At 36.3% G+C, this 23,526-nt stretch overlaps 1 protein-coding gene across 20 annotated transcripts in view; it reads right to left on the bottom strand.

Moving 5' to 3' along the window:
- The window catches only part of LOC142108458 (gephyrin), a 130,199-nt gene that overhangs the window by 32,404 nt on the left and 74,269 nt on the right, over positions 1–23,526 (bottom strand). For 12 of the 20 annotated variants that reach the window (XM_075192113.1, XM_075192114.1, XM_075192117.1 and 9 more), the window contains 2 exons: positions 4,919–4,981; positions 2,346–2,388 (listed from right to left, as the gene is read on the bottom strand). In XM_075192113.1, coding sequence (XP_075048214.1) covers positions 2,346–2,388; positions 4,919–4,981 — 106 coding nt within the window. The remainder of the gene's footprint in view (positions 1–2,345; positions 2,389–4,918; positions 4,982–23,526) is intronic. The other 8 variants (XM_075192116.1, XM_075192119.1, XM_075192127.1 and 5 more) reach the window with 1 other exon arrangement.

Below are 23,526 nucleotides of genomic sequence, written 5' to 3'. Positions count from 1 at the left end.
GACTACAATCTTCTGTCTGACCTCCACAGACAATTCTCCGGCTTTCTTACTTTTATCCATGCTCATTGCAGGTTGTACAGTGACAAAACACGAGAATAAGTTCTTTCGCTATTCAAGTCCATTTAATGAGTGATTTTTATGAGCAGGCACCTGTGCACTCACCAGAGGTGAGTTCAGTTCCAAAGTGAAGCAAAATCACTTGCTTGCAATCTAACTGCTTCTAAAAGACTTTCATCTAGTCTTCAAACCTTCAAGCGTTCTCTAAAAACCCACCTCTTCAGTCAAGACTCTCTAGGTTACCCTATAACCACCCTCTACACAGCTAACACAAGACAACAACCCTCTGACGAACATAGCTGTGTGACTGGGCATACAGCCACTACTTTTGTAACCTTTGCATTCTAGCTGGACAAATATTCTATATGATGTAGCAGTTACCCTTATGTATCAAACCATTGTCCCGTAGATTGTAAGCTTGTGAGCAGGGCCCTCTTACATCTCTATATGTATGTATTACCAAGTATTGTTTCATTACTGTTTGTTCCCAATTGTACAGTGCTATGGAATCTGCTGGCGCTATGTAAATAAATGTTGATGATGATGATGATGATGATGATGAAGAAAGGTGCCAATAATTTTGTCTGGTCCATTTAAAGATTTTTGGGTGGAACAAACTAGGCCTTAGTAAATGTTTCTGTGTTTTGTGTTATATTTCTCAAACCTGTCGACACCAATTTTTTTTTCCATTTCAACAATTGTCTTAAAACAGTGCATCAGTAAAAAAAAAAAATACAATTTTCCCGAAGCAAGATGGCAGCGTTTGTGGAGGGCTAGTAGTTTGCACAGGCACTTGGTGATGCAAGGGATTACCTCGCTTGGAGTTTTGCAGAGCAGTGCGAAAACAAAACCGCAGTTTGCTAAGCAAGTTTATGGAAATAAGATAAAAGGGGTCACATTCTTTAGATGTGTTTCTTGCTGTGCAGAAGGGCGCATAGCCATTTCCACTTAGTGAAAGGATTTGATTTTTGCACCAGAGCTGGTAGAGATCAGATCTTGTCCAATACTTTTATTGGGATGCATTTTTTGCAACTTCCAGTTTAATTTTGGGGGAGAAAAGCATTTCTAGATGCTTCATCAAACACACAAAGTGCCACATAGCATAAAGACAGTCCAAATGTCCCCCGACTCTCTTTATTATTATAAGCAATAAATGAAACTACACAGATGAGTATTTAAGGAAAAAAAACGTAAAAACAAATGTAATCGAATTAAAGTGGAGACAGGTTAAACGTATGGTGTGATAGTTATACTTTTGCATAGTACTCCTATTCAAATGTTTCCACTTCTGTGTACAACTAATGTGCACTTCTACTTAGTGGAGGTGTCTCTAGAGAGCACACCTTGATGTGCGTAGGGCAGACATCTAGCCGTACCGGTGCAAAATCAAGATGTTTTACAACGCTCATCATGTTTGGACGAGTCCAAACACACATCAACCTCCATAATCACATCAGTTTAATCAATGCACATAATTGTTTAAATACACCAAAAGTAACATGTACTCAAAATATGTCCCACTGACAAACTTTCATTAACAAATTAGCCTTCTGCTTTCTGTGATTAAGTAATTTTCCATCTATGTACATGTCACTTTCTCTATGTTCATCCCCAGATGCAGAGGGTAAGCCATAATCAGGTACCTGCCTCAGCACGTAGATATATGTTTGTTGATGTAAACAAATAAACACAATGACAAGGTATACCTATGACAATATGGAGGTGAGCACATAAGCCATAAACAGTGCCGGTGTGAATTGGAGATGGATTCTGTGAACGGATTCTACTTTAGAATGTTGGAAATTTGAGAAGGATCACCATAAAGGACTTATCTTTTTCTTATATATTTACACATCTGTTAGTTCTAAAATAAATAAATAAACAAAATGGAAAGAAAAAAGAAAAAGGACCCTTACTTAAGTAATTCAGGTATTTCTATTTAAATAAGCCTAAATACTTTGTTGTGCTATACTTTTGTTTTTACTTACTTTTAATAGCTATATTTGCTATTGCGTTACATAGATTTTTATTTATTTATTTATTTTTTAGTATGTTTTGGCAAAGGAAGAAAGGCTCCTTTTGTTTTACCAAAGACAATGTCCATTTATAATTAAGAACAAGTGTTGCTAATTTGTGTCACATGACTCAGTGTGAAAATGTACCATTATGAAATGCTTTAATCGTCAGGGAAGGCAACACACACCTACGTTAGATACCAGGAACATCTTTCAAACATTTTTTTTTTACATATATTATACACAAAATGTTGGTCATTAGCATTTACTCACTAGCTCGGAGGATGTTTTCCTTGCTGCTACATCTGGACTGGACCTGAAAAGATAACAACAGATCTATCAGCAACAGCAGCAGTCAATAAGCACTTGTGTAGTAATGCCATAGTGACCTGTAACACATTGTCCAGCAATGCGCTACAACCCTTCTAGCACGGAAGACAATTCATGGGCAGGCTCCTAAGAGTTCCTGTTCACTGATTAGGAAGTAATTTAATAAGAGCCACATGTTAATCATTACAATGAATGCAGGGAAATGTAATTTTCTAATCAGGTCTCAAGTTAGATTTTTTTTTTGTAGAAATCATACATGATGAGTTACTTAAACAAATAATAATAAGGATTTTATAAAGACTTTAGATGTGCACATTGCACTTGATTATTGTCATTGAATAAAATCCTCATTTTGCAGCTTTGCATAGAGGACATCTAGGAATGGCAGGAGATAACGCAATATAATCCTTCAATTTGGGGTATAATTCACTGGCAGCCAAGGGCTTGATGGGAAAACCATGTCATGTTGCCCATCCAAGGATTATAGAGATAAAAATGTATTACAGCCTTCAAACTCAAGATTTGATTGTTTATTGTGAAAGCTCTACCTCCTTAATATACAGAAGCCAGCCCATAAACTGAAAATATGTACATCCACACAACAGGTTGAGTTCTACCAAGCAACACAGCCTACTTGCTGTAATGGAACATATTATGACAGTGATGTTGCAGCTAATGGTGGTTTTATGATTGGCCTTCCTGGAAAAACAATGCTTAGAAAACAAAACGGATACATTTCATTGACAGGATGTCACATGTTTGGTTCAGATTTGTTTTTTAAATTTTTGGGGGGTTTTAAAAGTGGCCACAGTTTACTGGCTGCAATATTTTCAATAAAATATATAAAATATGTGTAAAGTGCCTTTACCCACTCTAAAAAACAGGAGAATAAATGCTTAGAAGACATATGTATTCGGGCATCTATTGGCAATTGAAAACTTTGAAGGTAAATATATAATCAACGTGAAAAAATTTCACTAAACAAAGCCATTTATTGCCTGTAGTTAAAATGCTGTGATGGTGATAAGTCCCACCACTAAGACTGTATTCATGATACATACGAAACTGCTACATTAAGGTGGGAACAGTCCACAGAGACACATAGGGGTATATTTACTAAACTGTGGTTTTAAAAAAGTGGAGATGTTGCCTATAGCAACCAGATTCTAGCTTTCTTTTATTTAGTGAATTCTACAAAATGACAACGAGAATCTGATTGTTTGCTATAGGCAACATCTCCACTTTTTCAAACCCGCAGTTTAGTAAATATACCCCATAGTGTCTGAGTTATTACTAAAATCTCCACTCATTTATCCTTGCGCCCCATAGAGGTGCGAGGGAAAAAGAGCGGAGATTCCTGTATCGTATTAGCTGGCAACCTGCGCAGTCAAACATTAACCTTGCAGACAATTGAATTCCCTCCCCCCCAACAGTGAAGTGCTCAGTCAGAAATGAGAACAGCAGCATGTCCTTTGCTTGGAAAATAAAAGTTGCAGTCTCCAAGCACTATAAACAACATTTTTTTGAAGAATATAAACTTATGTTACAAAACCTTAAATGAGCAACCTGACTGCTAGTGTTCATTTATTTAAAGCAGCACTACCACTCACCATTTTTGTTCTACTAACATCTTCCTCCCAGTGCTGCTACATGCACCTGTTTTTCCTGAGGCTCCTCCGTTTCCCCGCACAGCACTGGCCGAACACCAAGGATTTGGGGGTTGTGTGTGTGAGGGAGGACCAATAACAAGTCGCAATCAATAGCTTAGGGCTTTGCGATTGGTCTTTCTATTCACAATCTCCTCTCCGTCGCTATTTTGGCAGATGCAATTAATGATTACAGAAGCGAAAAAGCTCCAGTAAAAATGGTTGCATGCAAAAGCCCATGAAAGGTTCAGTACACAGTAGTGCCGCTTTAAGAACAACAGTATATAGACTCTTTTTTTTAGTGGAAGGAAATTCCTCATGTAAATCTTGATTTTATCTTAAAATATCATCAAATTATTGTCAATATTAATAAGCTTACAATCAACCTTTGTTTTAGATTTAAATTCAAGAAACAAAGCCTGAACCAAAAATCAGGACAGACGATGGCAGATGGAAATGAAGTAATGGAGGAGCGGAGTTATGAATTATGGCGAAAATTGTACCTACAAAATAACACCTCCCTACAGACGATGGACATTTATGGTGTGACAGGTACACATGGAAAACATAACGAGTGAGAAGAAGTGCTTTCAAATTAACGAATTAAGAATTGTGAAATGAAACTAGAACAACACAAAAGAGTCCTAAAAATAAACAAGTAGGCTAGTAAAGAACTAGTGTGGAAAAAAAACAGATATCCAAAGGACACAAGAGAAAAGCTAATAAGAGAAAAATGTTAGTGGAAAGACAGCGCTAAGGAAGTAAAATGAAAGTCAGGAATCTTCACGAAGTATAATAAGGAGCTCAAACTCATAGCGCAAAGCATCTTTTTTGCGAATGGAAGCAGCTCCTTTGATCAGTAATAGTTACTCTTGTTTCGCAGCCTCTACTCCTCCTGAGTTCATCTTTAAGCCCTTCCAATTTATAGTGGAGCTATTGCATGGACAAAAACAAAAGATTGAAAATGAGCAGAGACACTTGAGATTTTTGAATCAAGTCGCAGACACGTTGGGTCACAGTTTAGCTAAGTAACAGTCCTGGGTTGTTTTTTTTTTTTGTTTGTTTTTTAAGGTCAATCTTTAAGCAGGTTTTTGATGGAGGCTGTCATATTGCCATGAGCTGGAATAGAATGAATATTCTTGAAAGAGTGTTTCAGCATTAGAATTAATGTTGCTGATGAAGCATGATGTTTTTCGGAATTACAACACAGACAAAAACAAAAAGTAATCAAATAAAAACAATGGTGGCAATCTCAGAAAATATAGCTCTCTGCTGAAAGCAGAAGTGCAATTCTGAGACACAGTATGTCCTTATATGAAACCAGACACTAACATTTGAACAGATTTGTAGTGCCAGCACCATATCAAATTCTTTACTTGCCCTTACCCCTTTCACTGAGAACATATAGCACACAGAGAAAGATTGTAATGGCCAATCACAGTATCAAAACCAGTGTATAGTCAAGACAGTTTCAATGTTACAAAGCATAGCTAAATCTAGTATACACAACATTGAAATAAAAGAAAAATCTTTTTTTTTTTTTTTTTTTTGTATTTATGATTACTAATTCAAAGGAGAAAAAGGTTCTCTTTTTCATTTTCTAAACCTTGCATCTTTCCTACATGTCTGTATCTTAAAATAGAGAAATACATATTGTCATGTTTTAAATTATTCACTGCTGCAGAAGACTTAAGGACCATTCATTTGAAATAGGTCAAATTGTGCAATATTGAAGACAACAATCTTCCTACAGATGAAGGTAATTGGTGCTCAGCTTCTGTTAATTTAAAACAAAAATAATTGGGATGATGTCTCTACATCTAATTATGGGTTTCAAAAAGAAGTGGGTAACTGTAAAATGTGATTGATACAGAGTTTAACACAACTTAGGTGTAATTTAACGGCTAAAAATGTGCACGCAAATATAACGTATTTCAGGCCATTTGCTAAGTCGCATACACCTCAAGGTGCATTCAAGCTCTGCATCTATACCATATGCGCCAGGTGGAACAAACATATGTAAACCCCCATACACATAACCAGGTCATAAACTCAATAAAACACACATATTATCTTATAAGATATACAAGATCTTTAGCACTTAGCAGTTTCATAGGTGAAACAGAGACCAACCAGTCAGAAGCGATTAGCTATCCTTATCTAATCCTTTGAAACATAGTAATTAAAGCTCTTATAGACAGTACAAATTTTTAAAAAATATAAATCTAATTAAAAGGATATGGAGAGCAACTTATTGGTTGTACTGAACCCTAGCCGAACGGATCCCCCCCAAAAAGTTAGGTGGTTATCAACAGGTACCAAGGATATACACATATATTGATAAACTTAAGTCCACAAATCATCCTATCCTCAGCTACACTAATATCTACAGGAATTATTGATAATTAAATATTTGCTGTTTGTTGGAAAAATTAACTTTAACTTGGAGTAAAAAAATCCAAACAAATTAAAACAGTTTAGCTACAGTGGAAAAACTGGGATACGCTGCATAATTTCATGTGTAGCTTGCAGATTCGTATTCAAAGGGGAAAAATAAGAGGTAGCCAAGAATAGAGAATAATGTTCATCGGCAAGGCATACTATAAAACCTTTGTCAGCACAAATATGTATACCAACATAATAAAAATATACGTAGTTCAAACAAATAAAATGTAGTACTTCACACTAGATATCATTAGCTCTAATATCCTTTTACTTCTAAGAATGGATTCATGCTTATAATGTAAAGCACTCACATTAATTCTTAACTCTTAAGGGATTGGATACATTCTGGTCCAGCACATAAATCATTACAATGTTATATATTTAATTTAAGGAAGCTGATTGGGAATACAATCTGCTTTTTTGTAACTGGTTACACCATACAAAAATGGTGCATGTTAAACATTTATATTACTTGTGCAAATGGTTTCACACGTTTTGTCTCTTCTGAAATATTTGTTATGGTGGTTTTGCAACATATTTCACAAATTTCATGTTTTTTTTATATAGGTTTAGAAATCCCATAATATGTAGCATGCTTGCACAATAGGATATAAAAAGAAATTCTGATTTTAGAGACTTTATATTGTATATCCATATTTTTTTGTTTGGTGCTTAGCTTAGTGCAAAGTGCAAATAAAGTTAAAAATCACAGCAGTCAGATTGTAAATGTCATTTTCCCTACTATCTGATTGCTTGCCATGGGATACCAAACATGTGCTCATTGCACCATTTTATTAAATAAACCCCATCATTTGTTGGTTTGATTGAGAATTCATTGTTTCCCTTCATCTGTTTTACGGCAAAAATGAGAGTGACAATTTGTTCTGCCCAATGTATGTCACATGAGATAAAGAGCTTGTGTAACAGATTAAAATGGAAGCTTGAAGGTGCAGTTAGTCACGGTCAGGAGAATGAACAGCTATTTGTAGGGGTTGCAAATTCTCTGTATTGAAACAAATCATGTAATTTGTTTACCATGAAAGCAAATCTCCTTGACCTTACTGTGGAGGCTTTTGCGGAAAAGGCAAACAGTGTAGTGCCTACAATGAAGCAGCTTTATCAGGCAGCCAGGGTTGGGGAAGGAGGGGGGGGGGGGGGGGAATACAATCTATACCATTAAAAGAAATATTTATTTTTAAATAAAAAAACAAACAAACCAGAAAGCAAAGTAAAAATATTTGCTAGTACAAATACAAATGATTATTTGCACAAAGAGAAGACAGGATACATTTCAGGTAACAGGATAGTATCGTCCCAAGGGCAAACATTTCATAATAAAAAAAAACAACTATTTAATTAATTTAACGAGAATATGAGAGTAAGCGTTATATTATAGGTGAATAAATCTGTCCCACTGTCCTGTATCTATAGCTACACTATCTGAGTGTGCACAAGATACAAAGATAATATAAATTTATAACCTAATTATTATCTCAGTATTTGAAACGTTTGACATTGCATGTAACGGTGTTACTAATTTAGGGTAGCATCACAGGGGCGCTTTAAATGCATAAATGTTTAATTCGCAGCATCTAATCACCCAAAACTGAAAGAATTAATTGATTGGGAAATACAGAGAGAATGTCACATGAGCACTTCCATCTCTCAAGCAGTTTTTAAAATGCAGCCTTTTAGACAAGGGTCCAAAATATATGATAAAACTCTCTAGTTGAAATACATTATATCTTAGCACACCCTATAAATTGCTGCACTTTTTCATCTGCAATAAAAACGCTATAAGAATTAGCCATAAAGCTGGAAGAGTGTGCCACTGTTTACTACAAACTCGGCTATCAACCAATCTTAGCAATATTACCTGCAGTGTGTCCATCAAAGGGCTTATTGACAGGAAGTCTACATAAAAAAAATAAAAAAACTCATCCACGATCAAAGTGCTATCTGAGATCTGTTTGGCTTTGGGAAGCTACTGAAATGTTTACATTTATATATTTTAATGTTAATATGTTTTACTATGGCGCGTTCCCTTTACCCGGAGCCCAATGGCCTGCTCGCTATAGCCATTCAATGTTAGGTGGTGCAATATTTTGAGTGATAGCGATTATAGCTCAACCGTAGCCAACCATTAAAATGATCAATGTTATTGATCGACAATTAAGGTATGCAATGACGAGACTTTTGCTGGCTGGCCATGCTGGGATTTAACAGCAGCTGAATGATTCACTGGTTGACTGCCCTAGCTGGTGGACTTCATCATGGAAATAATGTAACTTGGTATAAAAAAAAAAGCAACAACAACATGAAATGTGTAAAAGCTCATGCCAACAGTGAATAAATAAACGCTACAAATCCATGGAAATAGACACACTTACCTGCAGCAGCTATAATACACTTTAACACACACATTTTAAGTATAAGTCGGCTGCTCATAATGGGAGCCACTGAGAATGATAAGTGATACATTCTTCCTTCTCAGAGTAAAAAGCCAACTTTAACCACACCACTATAATAACACTGGGAAGAAATGGTCTTCAAAATTGTGCCATAATCACAAATCCAGAGAAAGAAAAAAATAAAATAAAAAAGGACAACATACTTCATAGCATTTCAGTTGAACATGGTACATATTTTTATATGAATAGTTATCACTCAATTGTTAACAGTTGTAACATCGTTGTAACTGCATAAAATCAGACTTGTTATTTCTATTTCTAGGTGTTGAATGCCCCATTTGATCTCTTCTTAGTAAAAAAAACCCAAAACAAAACAAAAAACTACAAATGTAAAATACATGTTGATCTAACAGAGGAAAAGGATGTCTTGCAGCATTCACAAATATACATTATAATCCCCATATGTTTCAGATATAGCAGAAGCTATTGTCTGCTTTTATTAGTAATCTCAGACTCCAAGGGCTATATTTACTAAACTGCAGGTTTGGAAAAGTGGAGATGTTGACTATAGCAACCAATCAGATTCTAGCTGTCATTTTGTAGAATGTACTAAATAAATGATAGCTAGAATCTCATTGGTTGCTATAGGCAACATCTCCACTTTTTCAAAGCCGCAGTTTACTAAATATAACCCCCCATGGTCTGTTAGTGCGGAGGGCAGGGGAATGATTGCTCACACAAATAGATAGCAGTCACCTGTTGACTAGATTTGTAGACATACCCAAGAATGATTCTATCCATTTTGATAGTGGAAGTGGTGAAACCGGGCCAATTTGCTGACATCACCGTAAAATATAACAGATTGCGTTGCCAGCATTACAGGCATAAAGTCTTTGAAACAAAATCATGTAGAAATTCACATAACACCAACCCATGAAACCAGCAATATGTTTTGTTTTTTTTTGGCTACCAACAGCACTGAAGAAAGTGATCAATTACTCAGGTTCTTTATATTGACCCATTGTTACATTATTAAAGGTCACACTCTAAGGTTGTATATTTTCTTTGTTCCCAAGCTACTACAGAATAAATAAAATGCAATCATCTGATAAGAAATAGGTAACCGTTGGTACTCAAACTGTTGCCGAAAGGAAAATTATAACTTGTTGTTAATGTGTTCAATCAAAACTGCAGTTATTTTTAAACAAAGACATTGTAAAGTTCAATTTTAATACATTGTATACAACATGCCTAAAGTACATTTTGCTGATAATTTATATTTATCCAATTCACAAATAAACCTCTGTCAATCATCAGATATAAACATTCACCAACAGTTTGGAGTAACAAAAGCTGCTCGTTTCTTAGCTCACTAATGAAAATCTTACTTTAGAACACAGTTTAAAGTTCTGTAACACAATGTAACTAGAGTTATGCTAAATTACACAACCTCAAGCTTCAAGGTTTCTTGGTGATGTTTTGTGAACTATTTGAGATATAAACAAAGGAAAATAGTTGTTTTCTTGCATTTCTGTGTCTAGCAGTAAACCTTTTGATACAGAAAACTTTAGATGAAACTCTACGGAACACTTTGAAGGCCTACTGGATATATTTTAAAACATAAATTCACTGATCGTATTAATTTGAAATCTAATGCTATTTGACTTTTTACATCCTATATAGATAGGAAGTTTGCCACAAGTGGGGTAATTGAACCCACAAATTGTCATCTTCAAATCTTAATCCCTTCTTCAGTGGAACCAATGTTGGCACATTGTGGGTGTAATTATATGCTTACATATCAAAACCTGGAACAAAACATACATACTGTGACATGTGTTAACAGACTTTATATTTCATGGCTAAATCAACAGTTGCTTATTATAACATTATATATAATAAAATGACTTGAATACAATGGACACATGGAGTGTACAAGCATGCTATGGGTACATGAAAGACCAAACACTATGGGAGGCAAGCTTAAAGAAACATTAACCCTTCCCTATTCTAAATTTATATGGTACAATATGTATTTTACTTATAAGTATCAGCTCTTAATACATTAAGATTTGAATTAACATACAAAGGGAGTAAAGCCAAACAATATGCAGGATACAGACCTAAAAATGATATTACTATTAAATACTTCCTTTCCCTGAAAAACAGGACTATTTTGAAAGAAAGACGTTAAACAGTAAAGCCGGGCGGTCCTAACGACCTATTTACCGACTGACACATAATATAGTGCTGTGAGGAACCTTCAGCACTACTTGTACCATTAATCAACTTACAACAATTATCTGAATTCGATATACAGCAACATGTATAGCAATATCAAGATAAACATGATACAGAAACCCACACAGTCAATGTACAGAACATACGTAATATACATGTATACTTATGTATACATATATATCAATCAAACAGGAAACATGCTGGTGAGCTTGCAGTACAAAATGCAACATTCCTCCCAAAGTCATGCACTTGTTTGCATTCACCCTCACCTCCTTTTTCTGTTGTTATATTTCAGATTTGATACTGGTTTCAGGTTTGAGAAATATGGGTGGTTGCTGGGCTTCCATTTGTTGGCTGTCTGAAGTAAATATTCTTTCAAACTTAAAAACACCACTGTGTATTTTGGAAGTGGATGGGAACTAATGTTCAGACATGCTCCGAAGACTTGATATGTTTTGAAATCGGAATCTTATGCAAAGCCTCTCTTTTGAGGTTGCAGTGAAAATCTGTCCTGTTTTAATTAACCTGTTCCAAATGTGTTAGGGTTAGCAGAAACAATGGTGAGACTTGCATACAACTACTTGTGTGGCAGGTTTATTCTGAGCTACACAAGTTAATAGACATATGTTGTCCTGTAGCTGACTGGTCAACAGAAAGCTACTAAGTCATTGTGAGAGCATCAAACTATTAATGTGTGTTTATCACTATGCATAACTCATAATTGTTCATTGCTTCTCAATTTGTTATAGTCATTAGAAACTGAACTTCTTTTTAATGGCACAGATTGAAAATACTACCTGTTGCAATCATCTATTTGCCTTTCGTGCGCCAAACTAATAATACTTACACATAGGGATATACAATAAATGACGTATATAAAATACAGAGACAGGCTCTGACAACCAAGGAAAGGTTCTAAAAGTGCCTATTTATTCAACACTTTTGCACGTTAAATCCTAGAAAAACATCAGGTTTCACAGGATTATGGTAAAACTACGTTTCTGACCAATTTGTACTGTTGTATTCATTTACTGTCATAGTAACATAGTTGATGAGGTTGAAAAAAGACACCAGTCCATCAAGTTCAACCTATTTTGGATCTCCTGCGACCCTGCACTTATATTTGAAATTAATCCAGAGTAAGCAACCGCCAATCTGTTTCAATTGTGAAAATCCCCCCAGACTCAATATTGCAGTCCTATTTTTATCCTATATCCACTACTATCCTTCATTTTAAATTAACGGTCGTATCCCTGGATACACCTTTCCGCTAAAAATTTGTCTAACCCTTTCTTAAACATATCTATTCATTCATTACTACTCTAATCGCTCACTAAACTTCAATCAAGACCATCGTCCCCATAGTTCTTTATGGGTATGGCAAAATGGGCTAATTTATCAAGCCCCGAAAGCTTAGCTTTTCTGAGGATGGTGCTAGTGGCTGTGATCCAATGAAAAGCCCTGCTGCCAAGTTTGGGACAAAATAGCGACATGCGCAGCCTAATATGTGTGCGCAAGAATGTATACACTGAGGGAGAGAACCCGGAAGCAGCCTCTTGCTTCTGTGATCAACAACCAGCAAAAGGTATATCTTATATTAACAGTATTCGCCAGGACAGCCACTTATTTGAAGTGAGGTCTCTGCATAAGTATAAAGATAAATCGCTGCGAAAAATGGCAATAAGATGTTATTTATGCGTTAAAATTGCGAATAATTATAAATAGGCCCCGTAGTGTCAGTTATTTTAAACAAATTATTTGCTGCTTGAATGTCACTGTAAGGTCTGCACAACTGCACCACAAAATACGTGTTGTTAAATCACATACCCTTCATCATGTGGTGTTATAAGTCTGTAAATTTAAATTTACTGGACAGAAACTGTATTTTATATGCAGTTTAAAATCAACAATGGCAACAAAATTGACTTTCATGATTACATGTACTTACAAGGTATTTACATATATTACTAATAACATTTAAATACAGAGCACCAACATAAAAACTTAGCACTCTAAGGAGAATTTTACTCACATCAGTCCCTGGCCAGTGGAGCTTACAATCTAATTTCTTTACCGCAGGCACAAAAACACACTAGGGCCAATGTCAGCCAGAAGCCAAATGTCTGGACTGTGGACTGTGGCAGGGGCGGATCTGGCAGTTTATTTTACAGGTGGGGGGGGGGGGATTTAGTCCCCACCCCCTTTTTGACATCTACGGCTGCTGCACACTATATGCAGGTCCGTTCGGCAGAGACAGGCAGGGAGAGTGTGCTGCCCGGCTGCTCTGATTGGGTTTCAGAGCGTCCGGGTAGCAGCCGCTGGCAACAAGCCCCTGTTAGGGGGGGGGGGGGGGGAGATCGCCCCCCCCCCCCCCCCGGATCCATCACTGGTCTGTGGTAGAAAACCAGGGTACCCATCAATAAGTAAACGTGGTCACCGACATGATCACTAGATCAGCCATCTAGTATAATCCAGCACTAGTTTCGGCACTATAAGAAATGTGATGGGACCCAGTAATGACGGGTGACACTAGACTACAAATTCATCTAAGATTTTCAAAAAGTGCATTTAGGTGTAAACAGTAGTTGGAAGGTGCAAAGGATGCACAAATGAAGTCATTAAAAGTTAGTAAAGCTGTAGCCATTCATTTATATTAAAACTGTTTCTAGCATACAATAAGTGGTGACAACTGATTTATCATTTGTATACATGTCCTGCAATGTTTACTATTCATTTTTTATCAAAAATTGACTTCACTCCTGGATACAATACAACAACGTACTGGGTACATAATTTGATTTAAGGTGATGAGCTGATATACCACGATTCCAAAGGAAATAAAATAAAACAATTAAATAAAATGCTTTGGTAAAAAACACAGAATAAAAACCTACAGAAATATAAAACATGTAGCAAAAATCACATGAAGGCACATACAATTAATAACTTACAGCTGTCTGAAAGAGGACAACCCCATTAATACGCTTGTGATATAATCTGTGAAGAACATCCACAGAAATGACTGTGGAAATAAAGTTGTTAATCGGCAAAGCATTTATAACAAACACTGTTGCCTGTCTGTAGAGCTGTTTAAATTTTAAATTAAGTCATCCCTATGCTTTCAGTGTTTTCAGCTGTTATAGAACCACTACTCCTCCCTCCAGTTAGCACCATTGGGACATTGAGAACCATTGCAAAGGAAGGTGTAATAACCCACAGCTTTTAATAAGGTGTGTGTTTGCATTTTCTGTACTAACAAAAAACAATCTGATTGGTTGCTATGTGTTACACCAGTTTTATTGTGCAACAATATAATAAAAAAATACCCCTACATGTTTTCTAGTTCTATAGAGTGGATCTGTCTTAGAAACCACAGCAAATGAACTTTATATACTTTATAGAAATGACCTACTACTTTTACCTCCAGTTTATATATAAAAAAAATTGCAGTATTTTTACGTTCTAAAGTTCCCAATTAATCACTATCCTTTTGCCCCAATGATGTAATGCCATCACATCCTCACACAGACTGCATATCTTAATTCAATTATCCTCTCCTCCCGTCCCAATCCACTGCTGCACTCTCTCCCACCACTTTCTTTATCTGCTCTCCCTGGGTTTTATTCATCTTCATCGACATTTATTTATATAGCGCCAGCAAATTCCGTAGCGCTTTACAATCGGGAACAAACGTAGTAATAGACAATACTGGGTAATACAAACAATGAGGTGAGAAGGCCCTGCTCACAATCTATGGGATATGGTTCTTTGGTTCCCAAAAATGTCCAGCATTATCATCTTAGAGGCAATTCGGGACCAAAGACAATGAAAATGGGGCCACAGTTCAAGAGATGACAATGAAATTGGGGTGCTGATACTTTTAGTGCTGAACATTTGGTTTATGGGTGGTCCATGGCCTTGGATCAACATATCACTTAGCTGTCCCTAATGCAAAATGTTGCTGTTTCATTGATCATAACATGCATTTATGCCTTTGGTATCACTTCCATTATTTTACTTTTAGCAAGCATGGCTCAATGCATGTTAGCTAGATTGTTCTAATTTACAGCGCTATGCAATATATAGATATATATATATATTTTTTATAAAGGATTAGTTAAACATCTTGCAACCAAAATATAACAATTGGACCATGGTTAAAAGAAAAGCAATTATTAGAGGCAGTTATTTATTATTACCAATTACCAAACTGTTGGAGAATAGATTTTGCAAAATAATAAGATGTTGCGGTTTAAAACATAGCTTGTCGGGATAAGAATGTGTGAGTGATATAGGAAGTGACAGAGGAAATAACTGGATAGATGAATTATACGTTGTTTAAAATTGAAAGGCGCTTGCTAGGCTTTGAGTTTTTCTTTAGTGTACTATATTTTAAAAAAAATATTACATTGTAGATTGTAAAAGGTTTTTGAACTACTGCTTTAAGGCCATATACACATGAATAAGACATTATAGCAATGGAAGTAAATGTCATAATGAAAAAATAATGACATTTAGATGTGGACTAGCAGAGCAAATCATTAGCTTTGCAAATGTAATAAATACAGCAGCCGTATTTCATACAATTGAATTGTTGATGGTTTAGGGTACCTGTACGTTATAGCTACTAGTTGTAATTCATTTTGTTAGCCTCACCAGGCAGTAGGTGCACACCTACTGATCACTGTGGGGATTGCTCTGTCCAGTTGGATTGTTTTTCACGAACAAATAAAGGGATGTCGTTTGTGTTCTGTTGCATTTGCAAGTTACTGGTGGTAAGACTCCTCATTCATCATCACGGTCTCATTCTCAAGCTGAATTGGGGGACTTCAATACCTTGCAAAGTGCCAAAGAGTGCCTCAGAAACGTTCGTAAAGGCACCCGCAATGATGTATTTTCAGTAATCTTTCCTTGCACCCCAAAGAGTTGCATAATGTTTGGTTGCCGCAGTATTGCCTTAACGTCCGGCAGTACATGGTAGGGGACCGATTTCCACCCCTATGCATGCAGTGTGCAATTTAGTACATACATGTTTTTTTCATCAAGTGTTTATGCCACAATTATATTACTACTACTGGTAATAATTTTTTGGGCCAACTGATTAATAATGTATAACATTCACTGTGATCACTCTGTGAGAATTGCTCTGACCTGTTGCATTTAGTAGCTCTCTTTCACAAACTTATAAAGGGATATCTCTGGTCTGTCACAAGTTCACTTTGATGGTGGACAGACTCCAATTCATTCCTCCCTCATTCTCAGACTGAGGGCCTGTGTAAAAAACACAAAAGTAAAATGCATCCAAAAACAGAATGCTTTTAAGTGTGAATACAGAGCAGCAAGGATCTTACGATCAGTGCGACTCAACACACTATGTTAAATACGGCTGCTGCCTGAAGACACGTTTAAAGCGTAGGATAGTAGCTGCAATTTGCGGGGGTTGAACAGTGTGGGGTCCTCTTGAAAAAGCTGCTAGGCTACAAGCAGCTAGGCTGGTGACACTATAACAGGGAAAGTGGCAGCATGAGGTCCAGCCACTGGTCGTACTGTCAACCAGCCCTAGCACGGAGCTTAATAAACTAGGGGAATCAGACCTGTAAAAAATATGCTACCCCCCACTAGGGCTCTTCCCAAACACCCCCTGGACCGGTGGGTGTTGGGCAATAAACATAGTAAAAACAGTATTCTTCCTGGTACACTACAGGTTCCAGCAAGCCTTAGCATGCCTAGAGTATTTGGACATGCTGGCACTTGTAGAACTACAAGATCCAACAAACCCGTGGGTGCCACAGCATGCCGGCACTTGTACTATGAGATTCAGGTGTCGGTTCCATGTGCAAAGGATCCCCAAAGAAGTCCATACACCGGATAAAACACATTAGGGGACGTACACTGAACACAATACAGCGTCTGTCTTCTAAATGCTGTAATAACTCCCTTACACCACACAGGCCACAGGGGCTATGAGAATAGAGCAGAGGATCGCCGGATGTAGGTTCCTCTTGCCACCTTGCTTTCACCAACAAAAAATACACTATCTGGTGATAGCACAGGGAAAGATGGTGGTAAGAACAAGTATCTGGTGAAAATATATATATATATATATATATATATATATATATATATATATATATATATATATATATATATATATACACACACACAGAAATACACTAAGGGCTAGATTTACTAAGCTGCGGGTTTGAAAAAGTGGGGATGTTGCCTATAGCAACCAATCAGTACTTTCTACAAAATGACAGCTAAAATCTAATTAAATGAAAGCTAGAATCTGATTTGTTGCTATAGGCCATCCCCACTTTTTCAAACCCACAGCTTAGTAAATCTAACCCTAAGACTTTAACACTCTGCCATATAGAATGGGACCTCTGCACTGTGTGCACATAGTAGAATTACTGTAAAAATTTGTGCCAACAATACAAATTTGAGGATTATGATAATGCTGGTGATGAATACCTTTTCTGTTTGTTCTATTTTTTGATCCCAGTTCCCTTTTTATAGGAGTTTAACTTTCCCCCTTTTTAATTAAGTTTATTTTATTATTTCCCACCTCAATACAAAACAGCTGCATAGAACATGCATCTATTATTAATATTGTAATACAATCAGAGGGGATAGCCCATGCGTACAAACTATATACAGCTAATAAAAGGTTATTTTACTGTTTTTGCTTTACAGATTCATGATGTGTCTTACAATAAATTAGTAAGCTTCACTATATTTTATGACATTTAGTCTCCCAAGCCCGCTGCCTTGGTGTCACACTTGACTCTGCCCTCTGCTTTATTCCTCACATCCTGGACTCTCTCCTAGTCAAGTCGATTCTACTTTAAAAACATTGCCAGAATATTCCCTTTTCTTACTCAACATGCTACCAAAACTCATCCATTCTCTCATCATTTCCCGTCTTGACTACTGCAACCTCTTGCTATCTGGCATTTCCGACACATATATCCACACTTCAATCCATCCTAAATGCTGCTGCAAGACTGATCTTCCTTTCTCACCACTCCACATCTGCTGCACCACTTTGCAAATCACTACACTGGCTCCGTGTCCTCCAGAATCTAATTCAAATTACTCACCCTTACCAATAAAGCTCTTAACACCACCACTCCTTCATATATCTCAAATCTCAGATCAAAATACTCTCCCTTCCGCCCTCTTAGATCTACCTCTGACCTGCACTGGCTCTCTGGTAACTACCTCTCACTCACACCAACAAGACTTCTCCCGTGCTGCTCCCTACTTATGGGATTCACTACCACGCCCAATCAAGCTTTCCCACAGCCTTCAAATCTTTATCTTTAGATGTTCTCTAAAAACCCATCTTTTTTTTAAAGCTTACCTTATCCCTGATGATACTATTCACAGTAATACACCCTTATAGCTGTCCTAATCTACACTCTAAGCCACATTTACTCCTCTTGTTTCAGTTGTGCCCTCTTCTACTTAGCATGTAAGCTCTCCAATGTGTAGGGTCCTCCATACCCTTTGTTTTCATGTCTGCATTTAATCTGTCTGCCTTGTATGTGCCTGTTTTATGTTTGTCCTGCTTTCCCTACTGTACAGCGCTGAGGAGCACTGTCGCACCTTACAAATCTACGATAATAATAATGACATACTTTATTCTACATGTTCTTGATACAGGTAATTGTAATACATCTTAAATCAGATTACACATACATTACATTTACCATTTGTTGCATCGTAGTTATAAATATATATATTCTTTTTCTAAAGTCTAATTGGCAGCACAATATTGGTATAGGGAGTATAGACCCAATCTATTAATATATATTATGATACATAAAATTTCTGAATTTCACTAGTGCTCTTCTGAAAATGTATTACTAAGGCTGATGTAAATACCTCCTTATAATTAGGATATATTTTAATTTCATTTTCAATGTAAAAGACAGAAGCTGTAATAATTACACAACCATTTGTATTTGTCCACATTTTAATTTGTAACTTTGTGGGATAAAATTGAATTTATTCTAGAATTGTTACCACTGAACAAAACAAAATCTTTTGCAAAGTCAAGTTTACAAAAAATAAAAATAAAATAAAGCTTTTCCCTAACAAGTTAAATCATGGGAGTGCTGATGATTTGATAACGAATCAGGCTAGCTTGCAATTGTTCCTCAAGGCTGACATCACCCCCGTTTTCCCAGCATACACTGCTTCAGATGTGCAAAGCACTGTTGTTGCTGGCATGCAAAATCATCTCTCACTTTAATTGATCTTATATAGGCACACAGCCTGGCCCGGAACATATTAAAATAGTAAAAAAAAATAAAAAAAAATTCATTGCACAAGTTAAAATAGAGGTATCTACTCCCCAGAAGATGGAATATCACTTTCATTATGTTTGGTGCTGTGGCTTCATAAGCTAAAACAAGCCAACAACTAAGCAGTAGACACCATCCAGGCTGCTGGATTACTAGGCATTGGAAAATCACAGTTTGTGGGATAAAATTGAATTTATTCTAGAATTGTTACCACTGAACAAAACAAAATCTTTTGCAAAGTCAAGTTTACAAAAAATAAAAATAAAATAAAGCTTTTCCCTAACAAGTTAAATCATGGGAGTGCTGATGATTTGATAACGAATCAGGCTAGCTTGCAATTGTTCCTCAAGGCTGACATCACCCCCGTTTTCCCAGCATACACTGCTTCAGATGTGCAAAGCACTGTTGTTGCTGGCATGCAAAATCATCTCTCACTTTAATTGATCTTATATAGGCACACAGCCTGGCCCGGAACATATTAAAATAGTAAAAAAAAATAAAAAAAAATTCATTGCACAAGTTAAAATAGAGGTATCTACTCCCCAGAAGATGGAATATCACTTTCATTATGTTTGGTGCTGTGGCTTCATAAGCTAAAACAAGCCAACAACTAAGCAGTAGACACCATCCAGGCTGCTGGATTACTAGGCATTGGAAAATCACAGTTTGACTTGTGTGCGGATCTGCAAATAAATTCTGCTAGATACTAAAATTTGGTTATGTGGGTTAAAAAAAATAAATCAAAATCACTGCAGTTTTAAATTCTTACAGTTACCTTTTACATTTCTATACAGATGTCCACTTTGAGAAGCCATCCAAAACAATCTAGAGAACTAAAAATGTAAAAGTGACCAGCAAATGCGAACCGGCACATGGCTTCATTATGTTGAAATTAGTTAGAAACAAAGGTTATATGGGGAGGTAACAGGAAGCTAGCACAATGAGGATCAATACAACATTATAATATAATGATGCATATCAACACCACGGTTCAGAGTGAACACAAAACTGTCTGTGGCTTTTACTACATTAGTATCAGAAAACCTTCTGTAACCCACTTGTAACGAAATGCTGACAGTCCACTAGTGAAAACCGGATCAGGTAGGGAAACGAAGAACAAAGAATTTAAATAGAAGCAAAGTCTAATGAATGATCAGGTCAATCAGTTGAATAAATCTTGAGAATAAGGAACAGGAGATGCAGACAAAATTCTACTCAGGTGCTGCTTGTAGTGGTCCGGGATAACCACCTACAACTCTCAGATCACTACAAGCAGAGAGGTACATGCACCGATCCTGGAATAAGAGCAAGTGGTCCTGAGGACTTCTGGATAACACTCTGCCACAAATGTAACAACATGTGAATGCCAGTACATAAATGGCATCATGCACTACCTGTTTTTCCTTCCCATCCCTTTTTGGTCCTGTTTTCTCTGTGCTGGTGATGGTGGTGCCGGGGAGAAAAGGTGACATCTTAGATGAAAAGTCAGGTTCACACACAGAGACTCCCTTCTCACAGCAGCAGTTAGTGTAACAAAGCCTGCGCTTCTGTGTTTTGCTATGAAATACGGTATGATATGGAAAGGAATATAGTTGGAGTTTCACATGGAAGACTTAAGGGCAAATTATGCTGGACAGAGGTGTCAAATTCTGCAGCAAAATACGCAACATGGCAAATATATTGTGGAACAGTTTGAAGATTTCAGTTATCTCTATGTAACACACAATTACGTGAAAAAGAAAGTGCACGCATTTTCAAAACTGTGCTTTTGCATAACAGGGCACTACTAACAACCAGGGCCTGATTATCCACTAGGCTGCAGCCTAGGGTGATGACTTGGCCACTCCAAAGCAATAATTATTTTATCTCTCAGCTATTCAATGGTAGATTTGCTGGTGTTCTTAGGATCATTGTCCCGTTGTAAGATCTGATTTCAGCCAAGCTTGAGCTGTTCTAGAACTGGCATTACATTTTATTTGAGAAAGTTAATGATTGCAAGGTGTCCAGGTCCTGTGGTTGCTAAAAAACCCCAAATCATCCCCCCTCCACCAGTGTCCTTGGCAGTTTGTAGGAGGTTCTTGTGGAGGTATGCTGTGTTTGGTTTTCACTATTATAGGTTATTTGTCATATCAGATTAGTTTTATGAAATGTAAGGACTTTGCTGAGGACTACATTACTAGTATGTCCTGATATATTAAAACAGATTTGAAAGTGGGTGTACTTTCTTTTTCACATGACTCTATATAAAATTGCTAAAACAACACGTGTTATTATACAGATCCCTGAGAATTCCTCTAGGCTGTGTTGTATGACAAAAGCTTTTTTAATAAACTACAGTCAATAAATATGTAACTAAAATAATTAGTCCCATATTCTCTCTCTTTGGACAGCATGAGGTCTTATTAATATAGATTCTGCCTCCATATTGGTAACTGCGTATAATTTAAAAGGAAGGTTGGTTGTTGGAGGAGTGTGTCAAGAATGCTCAATAACAAGAAATAAAAGAAAGTCATTTTGATTCAGACATAATGAGCGAGAGCATAAGGTATATCTGCTATGCAGCAGTTCTGTAGAACCACCAATTCCCGGCGCTTTGAAGTCATTCTTTAAAACAACACTTTTAGTAAAGATGAAGCCCATTGAGTTTGGTCTTTGATAAAATTGACTTTAGAAGAAATTGACTTTAAAGGGCTGGTAATCGATGGAACCGCCGTATAGTAAATATACCCCCATGAGTATTTATCCTAACCTGAATCTTGCTTAAAAAAAAAAGCATAGCGTTTGGCCGAATCTAGAAGCAAATTCTCTCCTTTTTGGTGCATCCCTATTGAAAATTCAACACATGATAACACACGTGATATACTTACCATATATGTTACAATATTAAAGACTTAAGCAAATGAATGATATGGTAATATTAGTACCTCAAGCTACCTAATCTTCTTATAGCAGAATTGAATGCTCTCTTAGGACATCTGTGTTATATATAAGAGAATGCATTCTTTTGTTTGGATGGAAAATGATTTATGCTGGAGGACCAGAAACCCATTGTTTTCTTCTGTAAATCAAGATATATATAATAGTGTGCCTAGATTAACAAAAGTGTTTACTCCAAGTAATGTAGTTTTTCTGGTTAAACTGTGTTATAAATCCTGCAGTATATTGTAACAAATCACAATATTGTGGCTGTCTGGTCTGTAATTTAAGGGGATACTTTTTACAGGTACATAGGTACTAATACATTTAGCAACTATACACCATTTTTAATTGCAATGAAAAAAATATAGTTGTAGTTGTTTGGACTGTGATGCTTCTCCTCTATCTACTACTGTCCATGAAGAGGTTAACTTGAAAGTAAAAGCTCTCCCCACACAGAAATATACTAAAACAGGGATCATCAGAACAAGTGCTAATTATAATAAAAACAAGACGAATATTCTTATGAAAAGTCATTTCTATTCAGTAAGAAATGCTTAACATTTTACAAATGACTTTCCTTTCACAACTGTATAGCAAGTCTTCAGATCCTATACTGCAATGAGTACCAAGCATACTTTAAATGCGATATACACATGTTAGACGGGCTGTGTACAAGAACACAGACACACAATCATCATACAAACACAGTTAAAACTACTGATTCTAAAACTAACACACAATAAATATATATGTATATAGTTTAATATATATATATATATATATATATATATATATATATATATATATATATAGTGTGTATATATATATATATATATATATATATATATATATATAAAATACATAAACATGCACAATTAAAGAACTGTGTAACATACAGTATATACACATATATACAAACACCAAAACTTAATGACACAAAAGGAAAGAGAGGTGTATACAATGCGAACAGTTTAGATGCATGATTATGTTCATGATATGTACGTGAAGGCTATGCAATGAAGAAAGTGGATTAAACAGTGACTTTCCATGGACTCACAGTAGCAGAGCAGCCTATGACAGCAGAACAGGAAACTTTCTGTTCTCAATATGACACAGGCCACAAACATGTGCGTATCACTGATGCAATACA

Source organism: Mixophyes fleayi, chromosome 12 (assembly GCF_038048845.1).
Source record: "Mixophyes fleayi isolate aMixFle1 chromosome 12, aMixFle1.hap1, whole genome shotgun sequence".
Classification (NCBI taxonomy): Eukaryota; Metazoa; Chordata; class Amphibia; order Anura; family Limnodynastidae; genus Mixophyes; species Mixophyes fleayi.
The sequence above is the reverse complement of the archived record's forward strand: the minus strand, read 5'-3'. Positions and strand labels throughout refer to the sequence as shown.